This window comes from Pecten maximus, chromosome 12, assembly GCF_902652985.1.
Source record: "Pecten maximus chromosome 12, xPecMax1.1, whole genome shotgun sequence".
Classification (NCBI taxonomy): domain Eukaryota; kingdom Metazoa; phylum Mollusca; class Bivalvia; order Pectinida; family Pectinidae; genus Pecten; species Pecten maximus.
Genome location: NC_047026.1, coordinates 12,706,630 through 12,722,284, shown reverse-complemented (window position 1 = coordinate 12,722,284; position 15,655 = coordinate 12,706,630). Strand labels below are relative to the sequence as shown.

The 15,655-nt window shown below is 36.7% G+C and overlaps 2 protein-coding genes across 2 annotated transcripts in view; one reads left to right on the top strand and one right to left on the bottom strand.

Annotated features, from left to right (window-relative positions):
• The window catches only part of LOC117339636 (acid-sensing ion channel 2-like), a 20,428-nt gene extending 15,982 nt beyond the window's left edge, over positions 1-4,446 (bottom strand). Inside the window, exon 1 of the mRNA XM_033901336.1 lies at positions 4,142-4,446. The gene's annotated coding sequence lies outside the window, so the exon portion shown is untranslated. The remainder of the gene's footprint in view (positions 1-4,141) is intronic.
• LOC117338854 (alpha-S1-casein-like) lies at positions 2,807-15,655 on the top strand. Its single transcript, XM_033900217.1, has 2 exons — positions 2,807-3,276; positions 15,529-15,655. The coding sequence occupies exons 1-2, from the start codon at positions 2,807-2,809 to the stop codon at positions 15,653-15,655; spliced, it is 597 nt and encodes a 198-aa protein (XP_033756108.1).

The window sequence follows — 15,655 nt, the reverse complement described above, 5'->3', positions numbered from 1 at the left end:
GTTTGTGTTGACAATAAAAACAATCTAACAAAGGTTTAAGTGTTATACTTACATTATTTATATTAAACTCTGTAATAAATACATAGAGGATATTGAATGGTTTCGCGTTAAATATAACATGTATTTCATGAGTATGACAGAATATCGATATTTTCACGAGTGCGAAGCACAAAGTGAAAAATATCGTTGAAACTTGCCGATTTTTCCAAACGAAGCGGAGATAGATAAATTGGTTATTTTGCTGTATTTCTGAAATTTTAAGACTAGTTTTTGACAAAATACCCACTAGACGTTAGCTATTCGTGCACAGATTCTCCTATAACAGCAGAAAACGCTTAAATTGCGCTGATCAGTCCTTTCAAAATGGCGCTGTCAAGTTGACGTGGAGTAACGTCACAATGAGATGACGTCATTACTGATTCCCGCGATTTTTGACATTATTAATTTTTCGATGTTTTTAATTTTGTTTTTAAGTTCATGAAATGCAATAAATAGAGGATATTGAATGGTTTCCCGTTTAATATAACATATATTTCACTCGTATGACAGAATATTTCGATATTTTTCACACGTGCTTCGCACTCTTAAACATATCGATATTCTCTCATACTCGTGAAATATGTTATTTTAAACGGGAAACCATTCAATATCCTCTATTTATTATTTCATAAAGCTATAAATGAATACTTGTTTAGGTTTTTTATTATTTGCGTCCTATATAGTGTCTTATAGCTATTTATTATTTCATAAACCTATTGGATATTCATGTATAGTGTTAATGGAACGGAATAGCTTGTTGATAGCAGGCTGTGCAGCACTGGAGTTGTTATACAATAATTGAGTAGGTGGTATTGGGTTATTTCCACTTGACATTCTACAGGACATATTTGTTTGTAATTTTATGACACAGTAAAACCTTGTGTTAACCATCCTGTTTATTTGAACAAACATAATGAAAAAACATTGATCCACTAACAGAAGAAATAACGTTGAATTTGCAAAATCGGAGAGCACTAATTTCACGATAAAATCGAACGCCAGACTTCCGGTACTCGTGTGATATAACACTTGGTCAACCTTGGCCAATCTTTAATTGTTAGAATTCTGCATCAACAACGAAGGCCGAATGAAAACAGCCAATAAAGACGTCTGATGCACACAATGACGTAGGTTATATGAGAACGGTTTCTTAAAGTGTTAACAAAACAGCTACGGTCATATGGTGTTTGGTTTGATTTTGACCTATCAATATCTATGGTCGTTTCAGGACGGCCTCCACTGTTTGCGAGATGTGTGCGTGTAGTGTATTGCATGTATTTTTGTCTCATTGTGGTAGTGCGAATCTGATTTCGACCTTATAGTGCTACCTCACTGAAGCATACTGCCGAAGACATCCAGCAGGACACCGCACACGGTCACATTATACTGACAACGGGTGAGTCTGTCGTCCCACTCGCTAAAATACTGAGAGTTAAGGCTACAAAATACCATTACCGGTCAGGATCCTAACTTTGATGTAGCTCTACAATAAAGATCTACCAGGTACTTCTTTATCATACATTTGATGACATATATTGTATCCTTGTTCCCTACCCTCCTACAACCGTCTTTATCTTAAATATACCCTACCCTCCTACAACCGTCTTTATCTTAAATGTACCCTACCCTCCTACAACCGTCTTTATCTCAGATGTATCCTACCCTCCTACAACCGTCTTTATCTCAGATGTATCCTACCCTCCTACAACCGTCTTTATCTCAGATGTATCCTACCCTCCTACAACCGTCTTTATCTTAAATGTACCCTACCCTCCTGCAACCGTCTTTATCTTAAATGTACCCTACCCTCCTGCAACCGTCTTTATCTTAAATGTATCCTACCCTCCTACAACCGTCTTTGTCTCAGATGTATCCTACCATCCTACAACCGTCTTTATCTCAGATGTACCCTACCCTCCTACAACCGTCTTTATCTTAAATGTATCCTACCCTCCTACAACCGTCTTTATCTCAGATGTATCCTACCCTCCTACAACCGTCTTTATCTCAGATGTATCCTACCCTCCTACAACCGTCTTTGTTTCAGATTTATCCTACCCTCCTACAACCGTCTTTGTTTCAGATGTATCCTACCCTCCTACAACCGTCTTTGTTTCAGATTTATCCTACCCTCCTACAACCGTCTTTGTTTCAGATGTATCCTACCCTCCTACAACCGTCTTTATCTCAGATGTATCCTACCCTCCTACAACCGTCTTTATCTCAGATGTATCCTACCCTCCTACAACCGTCTTTGTTTCAGATTTATCCTACCATCCTTAAACCGTCTTTATCTTAAATGTACCCTACCCTCCTGCAACCGTCTTTATCTTAAATGTACCCTACCCTCCTACAACCTTCTTTATCTTAAATGTACCCTACCCTCCTTCAACCGTCTTTGTTGCAAATGTATCATATCCTCCTACAACCGTCTTTGTTGCAAATGTACCCTACCCTCCTTCAACCGTCTTTGTTGCAAATGTACCCTACCCTCCTACAACCGTCTTTATCTCAGATGTATCCTACCATCCTACAACCGTCTTTATCTTAAATGTACCCTACCCTCCTACAACCGTCTTTATCTTAAATGTACCCTACCCTCCTACAACCGTCTTTATCTTAAATGTACCCTACCCTCCTACAACCGTCTTTATCTTAAATGTATCCTACCCTCCTACAACCGTCTTTATCTCAGATGTATACTACCCTCCTACAACCGTCTTTATCTCAGATGTATCCTACCCTCCTACAACCGTCTTTATCTTAAATGTACCCTACCCTCCTACAACCGTCTTTATCTCAGATGTACCCTACCATCCTACAACCGTCTTTATCTCAGATGTATACTACCATCCTACAACCGTCTTTATCTCAGATGTATCCTACCATCCTACAACCGTCTTTATGTCAGATGTACCCTACCCTCCTACAACCGTCTTTATCTCAGATGTATCCTACCATCCTACAACCGTCTTTATCTCAGATGTATCCTACCATCCTACAACCGTCTTTATCTCAGATGTATCCTACCATCCTACAACCGTCTTTATCTCAGATGTATCCTACCCTCCTACAACCGTCTTTATCTCAGATGTATCCTACCATCCTACAACCGTCTTTATGTCAGATGTATCCTATCCTCCTACAACCGTCTTTATCTCAGATGTATCCTACCATCCTACAACCGTCTTTATGTCAGATGTATCCTACCCTCCTACAACCGTCTTTATCTCAGATGTATCCTAGTCTACTATCAGAACATCCTCTTCTTGAGAGAACTGTTTGAATTCGATCCTGTTTTCTGTGTTGTTGTATGAATATATACATTTGTAAATCTACTTTATCCCAAATATATCGTGTTACAGACTGACATGGTAAGTCTGTATACGAGTTGTACCCAAAAATATGCTATCATAGGGTCATCACCGGGTAAGAATGGGAACCCTTCGCTGTCTGAAAATAAATCCACACAAGTCTTGATATAAACTAGCGAAGCGAATCGAGCCGCCATTCTGATTGTTGGGTTTCGTTCTGCAATGTTGGCTTGCCTTGTCCCGACTCCACGTGTCCCGTGAATAAGTAAACAGTCGCAATCAATATGGATTATCTTCCACGCCACCGTGTAACGAGACATGTGACATCTCGCACTACAAAAATACATACCACTTCTCGCCATTTCTGTACATTTCTACCTATCAGTTAAATATACATTTGTTTTAAAATTTACTGCTTGCTATTATATCATTGTCTTTGATATATTACAACCAAGTATTTATCGGTATATTTTGAATATAACAAAAAACGTCTTCATCGGGTGTTAAGTGTTGTATGATGTATATTGTGTAACGGTTTGCATCACTCTTGAAAATGATGAAGAATTTTTTCTTCATTATAAAGATAATATCTGCCAGAATGCATAAAAAACTAAAGTATTAGTAGTCATTGACTTTAAATTGCATTCAAGAATATTATATCTTGATATCTACAAAATATATATGGTACATTTATACCTATATAATACTTTGTAATTATCATAAATATATATTCTGGATAACGGTACCTTAATGGTATTTAGATATATATATATATATTTGATACTTACACAAAACAAGGAGTCCTGTCATATATGGATGTATCGTCTGCCGATTGTCCGTGGTATTCACGACACTGTAAACCTTGTCACAATAACCAATGGGCGGCTTACAAGTCCGATGACCATCCAGTGGCCACGTCACTTTACAATACTACACTTCACGATAAATCCCTTCCGGTCTGCAAGTAAGGATTCGCTACAGCCAGGCCGTGTTTACAACGCTAATAGACATAAGCTTACCTGTTCTGTTTCACCTGTATTAACAATGTCACGGTTGGCTGACTTCATTCGGTTGCTGATGCTTGGCGCCCCGCGCACAGGTATGCTAATACAAACGTGCTAGTGGCTTGCGATTATACAGCTATTTAATTGATTGATTTTTGGATAATCTGTTCAAACCTGTATTTTTCACACGGTGCTTTGCCATTATGAGGCTGGAGCTGTTCTTTCATTTACGTCAGTACTTGAAAAATAATTAGGTTTTGATAGATAATAGTTTAATCGGGGTATAATTAAAGCAAACTCGTTTTTATATAACATGATAACGTAAAGTGCGCCAAGTAGAATGGCTCTATTTCGAAACTAAACGATTTTCAAGTAAAAAGTGTAATTGTTGAATGAACATAGCGAGCATAGGATAGTGCTATGATATTGATGAGATTGTGTATTTTTAATCTGTGTCAAAAACTGACTAATCTGTATGGATAAAGAATACCAAAAAATAGATATCTTGTTTCATAACTTGTCTTTGAACAGTTATTTGTCCATTCATTTCCTCCTGTCGTCCGACCTCTCGTTCCCTCATTCATCTATATATCAAAGTATATACTACCTTGTAGGTAGGACTAAAAAAATTACCTGCTGCCCCTATTGCATGATGAGGCGACTAAATTTGGGATCTTTTCTTTTCGTTATAAGCAACTTTCTTCTTCCTAATGTCTCCCTTGACAATGCCTCACTTTCTGCCTTTAGTTAAGCGTTCGCCCCTGTGAGGAAGACTATCGGTTCTGTCCCCTTGCCGAGACATACCAGAGTCTATAAAATGGTAGCACATCATTTAGGGAGTGGGTCGATTGGGTTCACCCGTTGTCAGTATATAGGGACCACAGAACCAAGACAAAAATAGATTGTGGGTTTTCCCGAGATTTAATAGGAAGGTGAATGCATCGGGGCCTACTGATTGGATACATGTAACAGGCGAGAGAAGTTTCCAAAGTGTTATGTGTGTGCTGGGCAATACATGTTGATGTAAAATATATAGATTTTTTTCTAGCCTGTTTTTGTCAGGGGGAGTAAATTTAGGTGAATTTTTGGTGCTGAATTCAATACAAGATGGTGGAATTTTTAAACATTCTATTTACAGGTTTTCGAGATGACGTTCTTCAAAAATTATGGCTAGTGGACGAACAGTGTTGAAAACTCCATTAAGCAGGACAGTGGTAAACGTTAACATTACCATCTATGGGAAATCATTTGGTTCCGTGGTTCCTTGGTTCCCTGGTTCCTATAACGTAACCAGCCGATGAGATGTCCTGCTAAAAAGAGGCAAAGCACTAGGCCTATGAAAACGGCATCAGGTTCGCGCTATCAGAAGGACACAAACACGAAGATACCGCAGCCTCCCAAAACACTTATATTACATGCGTGCATTATGCACACATGTAGGCCGTCCTTGATACGTGATGATCAATACAAAATCTACCCAAACCAATCAAAATGACGCCGGACAGTAAGTATGACCTGGTATTTGTTGTATTTTCTACTATATAGCTCATCATTTACGTCATAAATAGCATCTTTACAAAGACACATCTCAAACCAAAGTGATATTGTTTATTACAATATCTGGCTGATTTAACAAATAGCGTCAAAAAATCACGCCTACAATTACAAAATGGCGATACGAAACAACCAGAGTGACATCACTAATAAGGTTTACAGGAAAACTTGTCATCATACTGATTGGTGTTAATCTTAGTATCATATTAATATTTTGGAAAAGTTCAAAAAGATTAAATTTCATTTTTTTTCTATATGAAGTCCGCAGCTCCACTAGCAAACAGACATGCTGGTAGATTCTATATAACGGAAACACAAATGTATGGTGACTCGTTAGGGCCAAGTATCAAATCTCGCATTCTCGCACTCTCGACCTTAGGTCGAAAAGATTCGATACTTGGCCCTTTGGAGCCACCATACAAATGACAAATGATGACAATTTTATGACTCGTCCCCTGACCAGGCCTCGAACTCACAAGGCATCAAATCACCTTGGTTGCTACGACTATTTGTCCTTTTCTATGAAAAAAGTGTACAGTGTGCCATCCTAAATGGATCAGTTCAATCGCCTTCACCTAATAATTGGAAACACACTGTTCCTTTGTTGTAATGAAAAAGAATCATTTCAGTGCATGGTAAATTATTTATCAAACGTCAAAAATTGCTTCTATTTATTGTAAATAACTGAATCGATAAAACGGTAAAAATTCATTGTAACTGACACAGTTTACCTATTACATGACAGTTAGTAATTGATATACTTCATGTTAACTACTACATTGTTGTATTTGTGTATTTCTGAATGACGACGACGGCGGCGGCGGCGTCGGCGGCGTCGGCGGCGTCGGAGGCAGCAACAACACTAGACTTGAACTACAAAAAACAGCTATAATGAAGAGACAAAGAAAATAAATCTATTTATATATAAATATGTTGAATTATTGATTGATACAATACTGGATCCCAAGGACACGCGATTTGTGACTTTCTTGTTAAATATTCAGGAGCTGAGTAGACTCATACTGCATAAACATGTTGTCTATAGTAAGTCATGTACTGATAATCACAGCACCGTTAATACAGATACAGTATATTTGTTTAGTCACATTTAAAAAAAAAAATCTTTTCTTTAAAATCCAGATCATACGAGTATGGTTCTACTTACAAAAGTACCACAAGGCTGAAATACGAAGTTCCAGGCACAAGAGCATAATTCATCTAGTCGTTTAAGATAAAATGACGATTTTGAAACATATTTTATCGGTTTCAAAACTCGCTGAGGTTTTAATTTTGAGAATAAAGAATACCATACATAGGATAACGTATTTTAAAATTTGTCTTTCAATATTTATCAGTCATTTCCTTTCCTCCTGTTGTCCCTCCTCAAACGCCCAGTATCTATCTATTTCTGCAAATGTCATCCGGGCTACTGCCGATCAAACCACAATACACACATTTTACTATGACAACCACCTTACACTTGTCCCATTTTTCTGGATTACACTTTGTCAAAGATATTTCATAATATTTTTGAAAAGTTAAAGATAAAACTGTGATGTGTTTACCAAATGAAGTCTGTAGCATCACCAGCAACAGAAATACTGATAGATGTTATATAAAATGGTGTACATGTATTTCTTAACAACAGCAATAACAACGACGACGTCGTCGGCGGGAGGCGGCGGCGGCGGCGGCGGCGGCGGTAGAATCAGCAGCAACAGCAGCAACAGCAGACTTGAACTACAGTGTACACAAAGCAGCTAAAATGTAGAGACATTGGAAATGGATCTATTTATATAAAATATGTTGAATTATTGATTGATACAATACTGGAACCCAAGGACACGCACTTTGTGACTTTCTTGTTAAATATTCAGGAGCCGAGTAAAGTAGACTCATACTGCATAAACATGTTGTCTATAGTAATTGATGTACTGATAATCACAGCACCGTGAATACAGACATATTTGTTTAGTCACATTTAAAAAAATTGTTAACTTTGCTTCCTAAAAAATCCGGGTCATATGATTACGGTGACATCAATAGATGCGACAAAGCTGATATATGAAGCACGAGACACAAGAAAACATGATGCTTTATCGAGTCATTTCCGATAACAAACGTTCAAGGACAGACTATCAAAAGGAAAGACAAGTCGATAATCAGGAGGGAAAATAAAGGGAAGTAAAACAATATGAGAGACCGATTAAATTTACATCATTTCATAGAAGACATAATAAATCACCATTGTGTTGTATAAGACTACTGTGTTGTCTGTAAGTGGTGACTACAATTTGTGATTTCTTGTGAAACCCCTTTCGGGATAGTTTGACAAAGTATTAAGGTGCCATGGCTTCTGTTTCTATGACTGTATGAAAGACCCATGTAAAAATTGTCTTTACAAGCCTTATATACAGCTTTAGTACTATCTATATCGTATCATGTCGAATAATGAATGAATAGTTATCACTCTAATGCTTTCTACTTCTATGCTTCTTCAAAGATGGTTGAGACCAAAAGTAGCGAAAAATGTTAAAATTAACCAGATCACACTTTGAGGAGAGAAAGGCAGTCTCAACAACGATATGACAAAAAAAAAAAAAAAAATCATTAAAAAAAAAAAAAAAGCAATTTCAAATACGTATATTCTAAGCCGATGCCGCGACGATAAGAAATTTCAGACACATGCAGAACCAATCTAATTAAAATCATTTGTCCACCGTTTGTTATACGCCTGACGTACATGTGACGAAGCTATAAGCGACAGATTTTAATCAGATTGCGAGCAGAGCTAACCACTCAGTAATATCACGGATGGTACAAAACCCCACGAGGGAGTCGGACCATCAAATAGTAATTTGGTAAGAGACACACTGTATGCAGGATAATGAAAATAGGAAATACAAGCATACGGCTAGCTGTTCGTTTTTTTTCTAGGATTTGTCAGTGGTAATAGGAACATCAGCTACTAAATTCCTAAACAGTCTGACTGACTTTAAGAAGGAGTTATTTCCCTTCCGTCATTTTCGTTGATTCACTAGTGTGTTTTTTTTGTAGAGATTGTATTTAGTTTCTATTTTCAATCATTTTTGTTGAAAAATTCATGCTATATAATTTTGAATTGGAATTAACTTTGTGTTTGATCTTCATCTCTATTGCTTTGATTGTTTTTGTAGCAAATGACACATATGACAAAAATGCTATGACATATATGACAACAATACTATGATAGATATGATGATAATAATACTATGACAAATATGACAATAATACTATGACATATATGACTTTAATACTATAACAGCTAGTCATTTCGTGTTGGTACAGTATCTCTTCCCTGGATTTGACATTTCCTCATTTCGTGTTGGTAAACTATCTCTTCCCTGGATTCGATATTTCCTCATTTCGTGTTGGCACAGTATCTCTTCCCTGGATTTGACATTTCCTCATTTCGTGTTGGTAAAATATCTCTTCCCTGGATTTGACATTTCCTCATTTCGTGTTGGTACAGTATCTCTTCCCTAGATTTGACATTTCCTCGTTTCGTGTTGGTAAACTATCTCTTCCCTGGATTCGATATTTCCTCATTTCGTGTTGGCACAGTATCTCTTCCCTGGATTTGACATTTCCTCATTTCGTGTTGATAAAATATCTCTTCCCTGGATTTGATATTTCCTCATTTCGTGTTGGTACAGTATCTCTTCCCTGGATTTGATATTTCCTCATTTCGTGTTGGTAAACTATCTCTTCCCTAGATTTGACATTTCCTCGTTTCGTGTTGGTTAACTATCTCTTCCCTGGATTCGATATTTCCTCATTTCGTGTTGGTAAACTATCTCTTCCCTGGATTCGATATTTCCTCATTTCGTGTTGGTTAACTATCTCTTCCCTGGATTCGATATTTCCTCATTTCGTGTTGACACAGTATCTCTTCCCTGGATTTGATATTTCCTCATTTCGTGTTGGTAAATATCTCTTCCCTGGATTTGACATTTCCTCATTTCGTGTTGGTAAAATATCTCTTCCCTGGATTTGACATTTCCTCATTTCGTGTTGGTAAACTATCTCTTCCCTGGATTTGATATTTCCTCATTTCGTGTTGGTACAGTATCTCTTCCCTGGATTTGATATTTCCTCATTTCGTGTTGGTAAATATCTCTTCCCTGGATTTGACATTTCCTCATTTCGTGTTGGTAAAATATCTCTTCCCTGGATTTGATATTTCCTCATTTCGTGTTGGTAAATATCTCTTCCCTGGATTTGACATTTCCTCATTTCGTGTTGGTAAAATATCTCTTCCCTGGATTTGATATTTCCTCATTTCGTGTTGGTAAAATATCTCTTCCCTGGATTTGATATTTCCTCATTTCGTGTTGGTAAATATCTCTTCCCTGGATTTGACATTTCCTCATTTCGTGTTGGTACAGTATCTCTTCCCTGGATTTGATATTTCCTCATTTCGTGTTGGTAAAATATCTCTTCCCTGGATTTGATATTTCCTCATTTCGTGTTGGTAAATATCTCTTCCCTGTATTTCGTGTTTCCTGATCCAATAGTGATCCATCGCCCTACTTTGCCTTCTCCTCGTTTTCTGTTGTATTATTGTCTCTTTTGTTTTTGTGACACCTCTTTTCATGTTGTTGTCCTCCCACATTTCTATTGTTTTCGAATGGTGTATTGTCTGACAGACTTTAAATGGTGTATTGTCTGACAGACTTTAAATGGTGTATTGTCTGACAGATTTCTATTGTTTACGAATGGTGTATTGTCTGGCAGACTTTAAATGGTGTATTGTCTGACAGACTTTAAATGGTGTATTGTCTGACAGATTTCTATTGTTTACGAATGGTGTATTGTCTGGCAGACTTTAAATGGTGTATTGTCTGACAGACTTTAAATGGTGTATTGTCTGACAGACTTTAAATAATTATTTTCTAGTTTTGTATCAACGATACTTAATTATTTACTTTATTACCATTATAGACGTTCTAACACAGAAATGTTTCAGTTTTCCTATACTCGCTTCAATCTTCGCCTACACAATGACGTCCATTAGAAAACATATAATCGTTCACATCATTAATTACGACGCAAACAGAGTTTATCTTTCGCAGACTGGAAATCATGCCAATAAATCCAGTTGAGTTGCTACAATATGTTGACGTATAAAAATCAATAATTGTCCCCGAAGGAAATTTATTTTATACCGGAAAATAACTCGGGCATGTTGCTCACGCAACGTAAACACAATAACCTCATTCATATATCATTTTCCTACCTGGTCTCGGGTAGAAGGTCACAAGGGGTCAAATTAGGACATACCTGTGCGATATAAAGTTTGTTTATCCACGTATGCAGGTCGCGAGGGTACAATCAGATATACACACACTTCGAGAGTTTTTACATGAGTGTTATGTTTGCCGGCACGTCATTTAGTGACATTACTTTGCACAAGTACCATTTGGCATGATGTTGATGTAGTTAATTTTATTTGGTCAAAGAATACCTATATATTAATATACATAAGTTTACACGGCTAACTAACATACACGAAAATACTCTCTTACATCACATATAAGCTAATCCCCCTCTCACAGTTTTTTTTTCCCAGTTAATTAATTTTAACGTCCTATTAACAGCAAGGGTCATTTAAGGACGTGCCAGGTTTGGAGGTGGAGGAAAGCCGGAGTACCTGGAGAAAAACCACCGGCCTACGGTCAGTACCTGGCAACAGCCCCACATAGGTTCGAAACCCAGAGGTGGAGGGCTAGTGAACAGGTGTACATTTATAAAACACAAAATTATACATCATAACCACACAAATCGTACAGTCACACAGCGCCAAAAACAACCGCATCTTTATCAAATAGAAAGGAAACATTTCCCTGTACAACCAAATCGAGGACGAATTACATTTCATTCTTGTCAGTCCATTTTACAATTTACTCAGGGAACGTTACATTGATAGAAATTATAGAATACGACCATTTATGTTCAAGTTATTCAAAACTTAAGAAGAAATTAAATAATCTTTCTAAATTTCTCATTGCTGCTACTTAATTAAGATCGAATGTCCAAATTGGCCATGATATGTCCGTTTACCGTGATTCGCCGACTGTATGGTATTATGTGTTGTACATGTTAATGCTGATTAGCCGAAAGGCTAAAGGTCAATAAACTATTGAACGTAAACACAAGTGGCATGCTCCATCTTAAGCAACAACCACACCAAACGAAATCTGGACCAACGAACATACACATTAACACCGTCCCACACACCTATCAAACACTCCTACAGCCAACAGCATACTGTCATAACCATATACAAAAGTCAAATACCAATGTGCAAATAGCCAGAACTAGTCTCAAGCCCCAAAACATGGAAATCTACACGTACAACCCTATATATTGCATAAGAAAACATACATGAATTTTCTTATCTTAAGGGCTTTCTAATAATTTGGTTAAGTTTGGTTTATTTTGTTTAACGTCCTATTAACAGCCAGGGTCATTTAAGGACGTGCCAGGTTTGGAGGTGGAGGAAAACCGGAGTACCCGGAGAAAAACCACCGGCCTACGGTCAGTACCTGGAACTGCCCCACGTAGGTTTCGAACTCGCAACTCAGAGGTGGAGGGCTAGTGATAAAGTGTCGGGACACCTTAACCACTCGGCCACCGCGGCTTTCTAGTAACATAACGATATACACTAATAAATGGTGAATGATGGCGGGCAAGCGTTTAGCATAAGGGTTAGAGAGATGCAGGTCTATGATGACATTGAACAGGTAACAGCCTACCTTTAAAGTGGTGCGAGTATCAGCGTTATTCTGCTAATCTGCCAGTCTCGAGGTATTGATACTGCTCTAGTTCTAATTTTGAGAACATGACATTTTTGTATTTGACCTTATGACACTGATGAAGCAGAAACCGCTTTCCCCTCTGAAACGTCTTATCTTCGTTTCTCAAAAGTCTGAAAGATTCTCCACATTGATGTTTCTCGTTCGGTCATGTTTTAAGTTAGTTAATGGTTTATGTTCGAACTTTTTTCTATTTCTAAACTATACAAATATTGGTTTGCATTCACAAATATCAAATGACATTTGGATGAGTTTTTTTTTTTCAATAGAACACTATTTATTTTCATTTTGAATTAGATAATGTGTATTTTACAAACCGACAACCACAAAAGAATGACTTAGGGGATGTGGATATCGGTAGGACATTTTGTTGGTTTTCTCAAACATTATTAAATCGATTACTTTGGAAAATAGACTATAACGTTTCTATAAGTGGAATTTAAAGTAAGGTTTCCTCACAGAAGTTTGGGATTCGTGTTGACTTGGCCTAGAAAATAGCAATACATTACACCTTAATTCTTAATGATGTCAATTAAACCAGTCTGTGTATATACCAACCACACTTCTTTGGAATTCGACGCATAGAGAGTTGAAGCCCTCTGTGTTGTACTTCAAAGGAAGAATGGTTTCAATTTGTTCAAGGTTTGTCTAATTTAAATTGGCCTAGTCATCCACTATATAATAGAGCATAACATTTAAAAGAAATTAATCTATATTTTTCAAAATTCACATCTGAAGCTTGAAATAGAATATTTCCTCCCTTTTCCTTATAAAGATGTGGGCTGATTCAACACGCTGCTTTTTGTGATATCGTTTTCTGTAAATAATCTCTGCAACATCGTCGGAATACAAATCCAAACAAAGACATAGTTTATAATCTTTCTTAAAATTAACAAACTAAAATTAGATAAAATGAAACACGAACATACATTTTTGTATAATTTTTCATCAGGTTAAAAAGTTATAGGATGTTGATACTAGTATAGAGATCCGACACGGTCAGGAAATGAAGAACCGATTGTCGTAAACATTTATTGGGAATCTTCTTCGAGGGAGAAATGATTTTAGTTAACGATAATCGAACAAAGCTATTTGTATATTTCTAGATTTCTGAATTTATTGTGAAAAATGGCGAAAGCAGCACAGACAAGACATTAAAAATGTTATAAGAACTGGCAGAGAGGAGGAGGAGGAGGAGGAGGAGAAAACAATGACGAGAACAACAAAAGAGAAAAACAAGCATAAACAAAAGGAAAGAAAGACACCATTGCCCGCCAACTATGCGAGATGACAACACGTGGTCCAGAACGGCGGACTGTTGTTACCGCGTGTGGTAGACGTCAGGATGTCTTCAGGCAATTCAGTAAAATGTAGGTCATTAACAGTCTAAGGTACAGTAAACAGGTAAAGAAAACTAAAACCAACCGTACCATGGCCTTCAAAACATCATTAATGTGTAGTCGTTGATTTCAATTAATTGGTTTAATATGTCATGAACTTAGCACTGATGTTTACGCGGAATAACTAGTCGAGTATTGGTTTTATTTGACCTTTTTGGATATTTGTCTCAATTAACATTGTTGTTAATTGGCAATGGCCCATTACCTCATGCTTCACCGTACTACTAACTGGAAAATTTCCAATTGATTAGTCCGTGTTGATAGACTCTAGTTTAATTAAATATATTTGTTTTTGATGTGATCGATGTCACATAAACACCTCATTCTAATACGTCATAGCATTCAATGCCTGTCATTTGATTAGTTAATTAGGTTTAATAAAAAAAAAACGTGTTTACTTTAAATGTTTACGCAAATGCAGAGAAATAAATAAATGAAAATTCTGCTTGACATTTGCATTCGTCTGCGTCTATTTATTCGATGACATTACAGTCATGGTTATTTATTGTGGGAAAACACATCTCAATTTTTCTTATTTAATGTGAAATAAATAATTCTTTATTTGCATTTTGAATAAATGAAGGAATGAATGAAAATGAATTAACGAATGAATAAAAAGTGAATCAACGAATGAATGAAAGATGAATGAATCGAATGAATCAAATGAATCGAATGAATGAATCGAATGAATGAATCGAATGCATGAATCGAATGAATGCATCGAATCGTTTGAATGAATCGAATGAATGAATGAATGAATGAATGAATGAATCGAATGAATGAATGAATCGAATGAATGAATGAATGAATCGAATGAATGAATGAATCGAATGAATGAATGAATCGAATGAATGAATAAGGATGTTCGTATTTTGTAATTCTCTAGTAAAGTCCCTAATTTCACACACAAACAATATCTGGAGGTTGACGCACCTATAAGCAAATAAGAAATATATAAGCAGAAGGAATTAATACTTAAAAGTTAAAAATAGTGTCCAATTCAAATATAAACATCTATCAGAATAACCTCGTTACAATGTGAACAAAATACGGTGGCAAACAAATGGAAATTCCAAGTTATACCTATATTGACTTTAGAGTATATCAGCTATCACTATGTAAATACAGTCAGAGGTTAAGATCGCCTACCGGCATACCACGGTCAGGTCAACAAAAGAAAATAAGAACATAAGCCACAGTTAGATTTATTTCGGAAGTCAGGATTTTTAAAGAAAATGGTCCTTAAAATTCGAAGAGAGGTATAACAAACGAAGTTATTAAAACCTTTAAATAGAAATTTAAATATAACTAGGATAAGAACAAAGAATAATGCTTCATACAGTTTTTTCCATCCTTCCAGGGTTCCTCAGAGATGGGAGGGTTCATCTGGGATAGGAGGTTTCCTCAGTGATGAGATGGGTACTCAGGAACGAGAGGGTTCCTCACGAAAGGGAGGGTTCCTGAGTAATGAGAGGGTTTCTGAATGA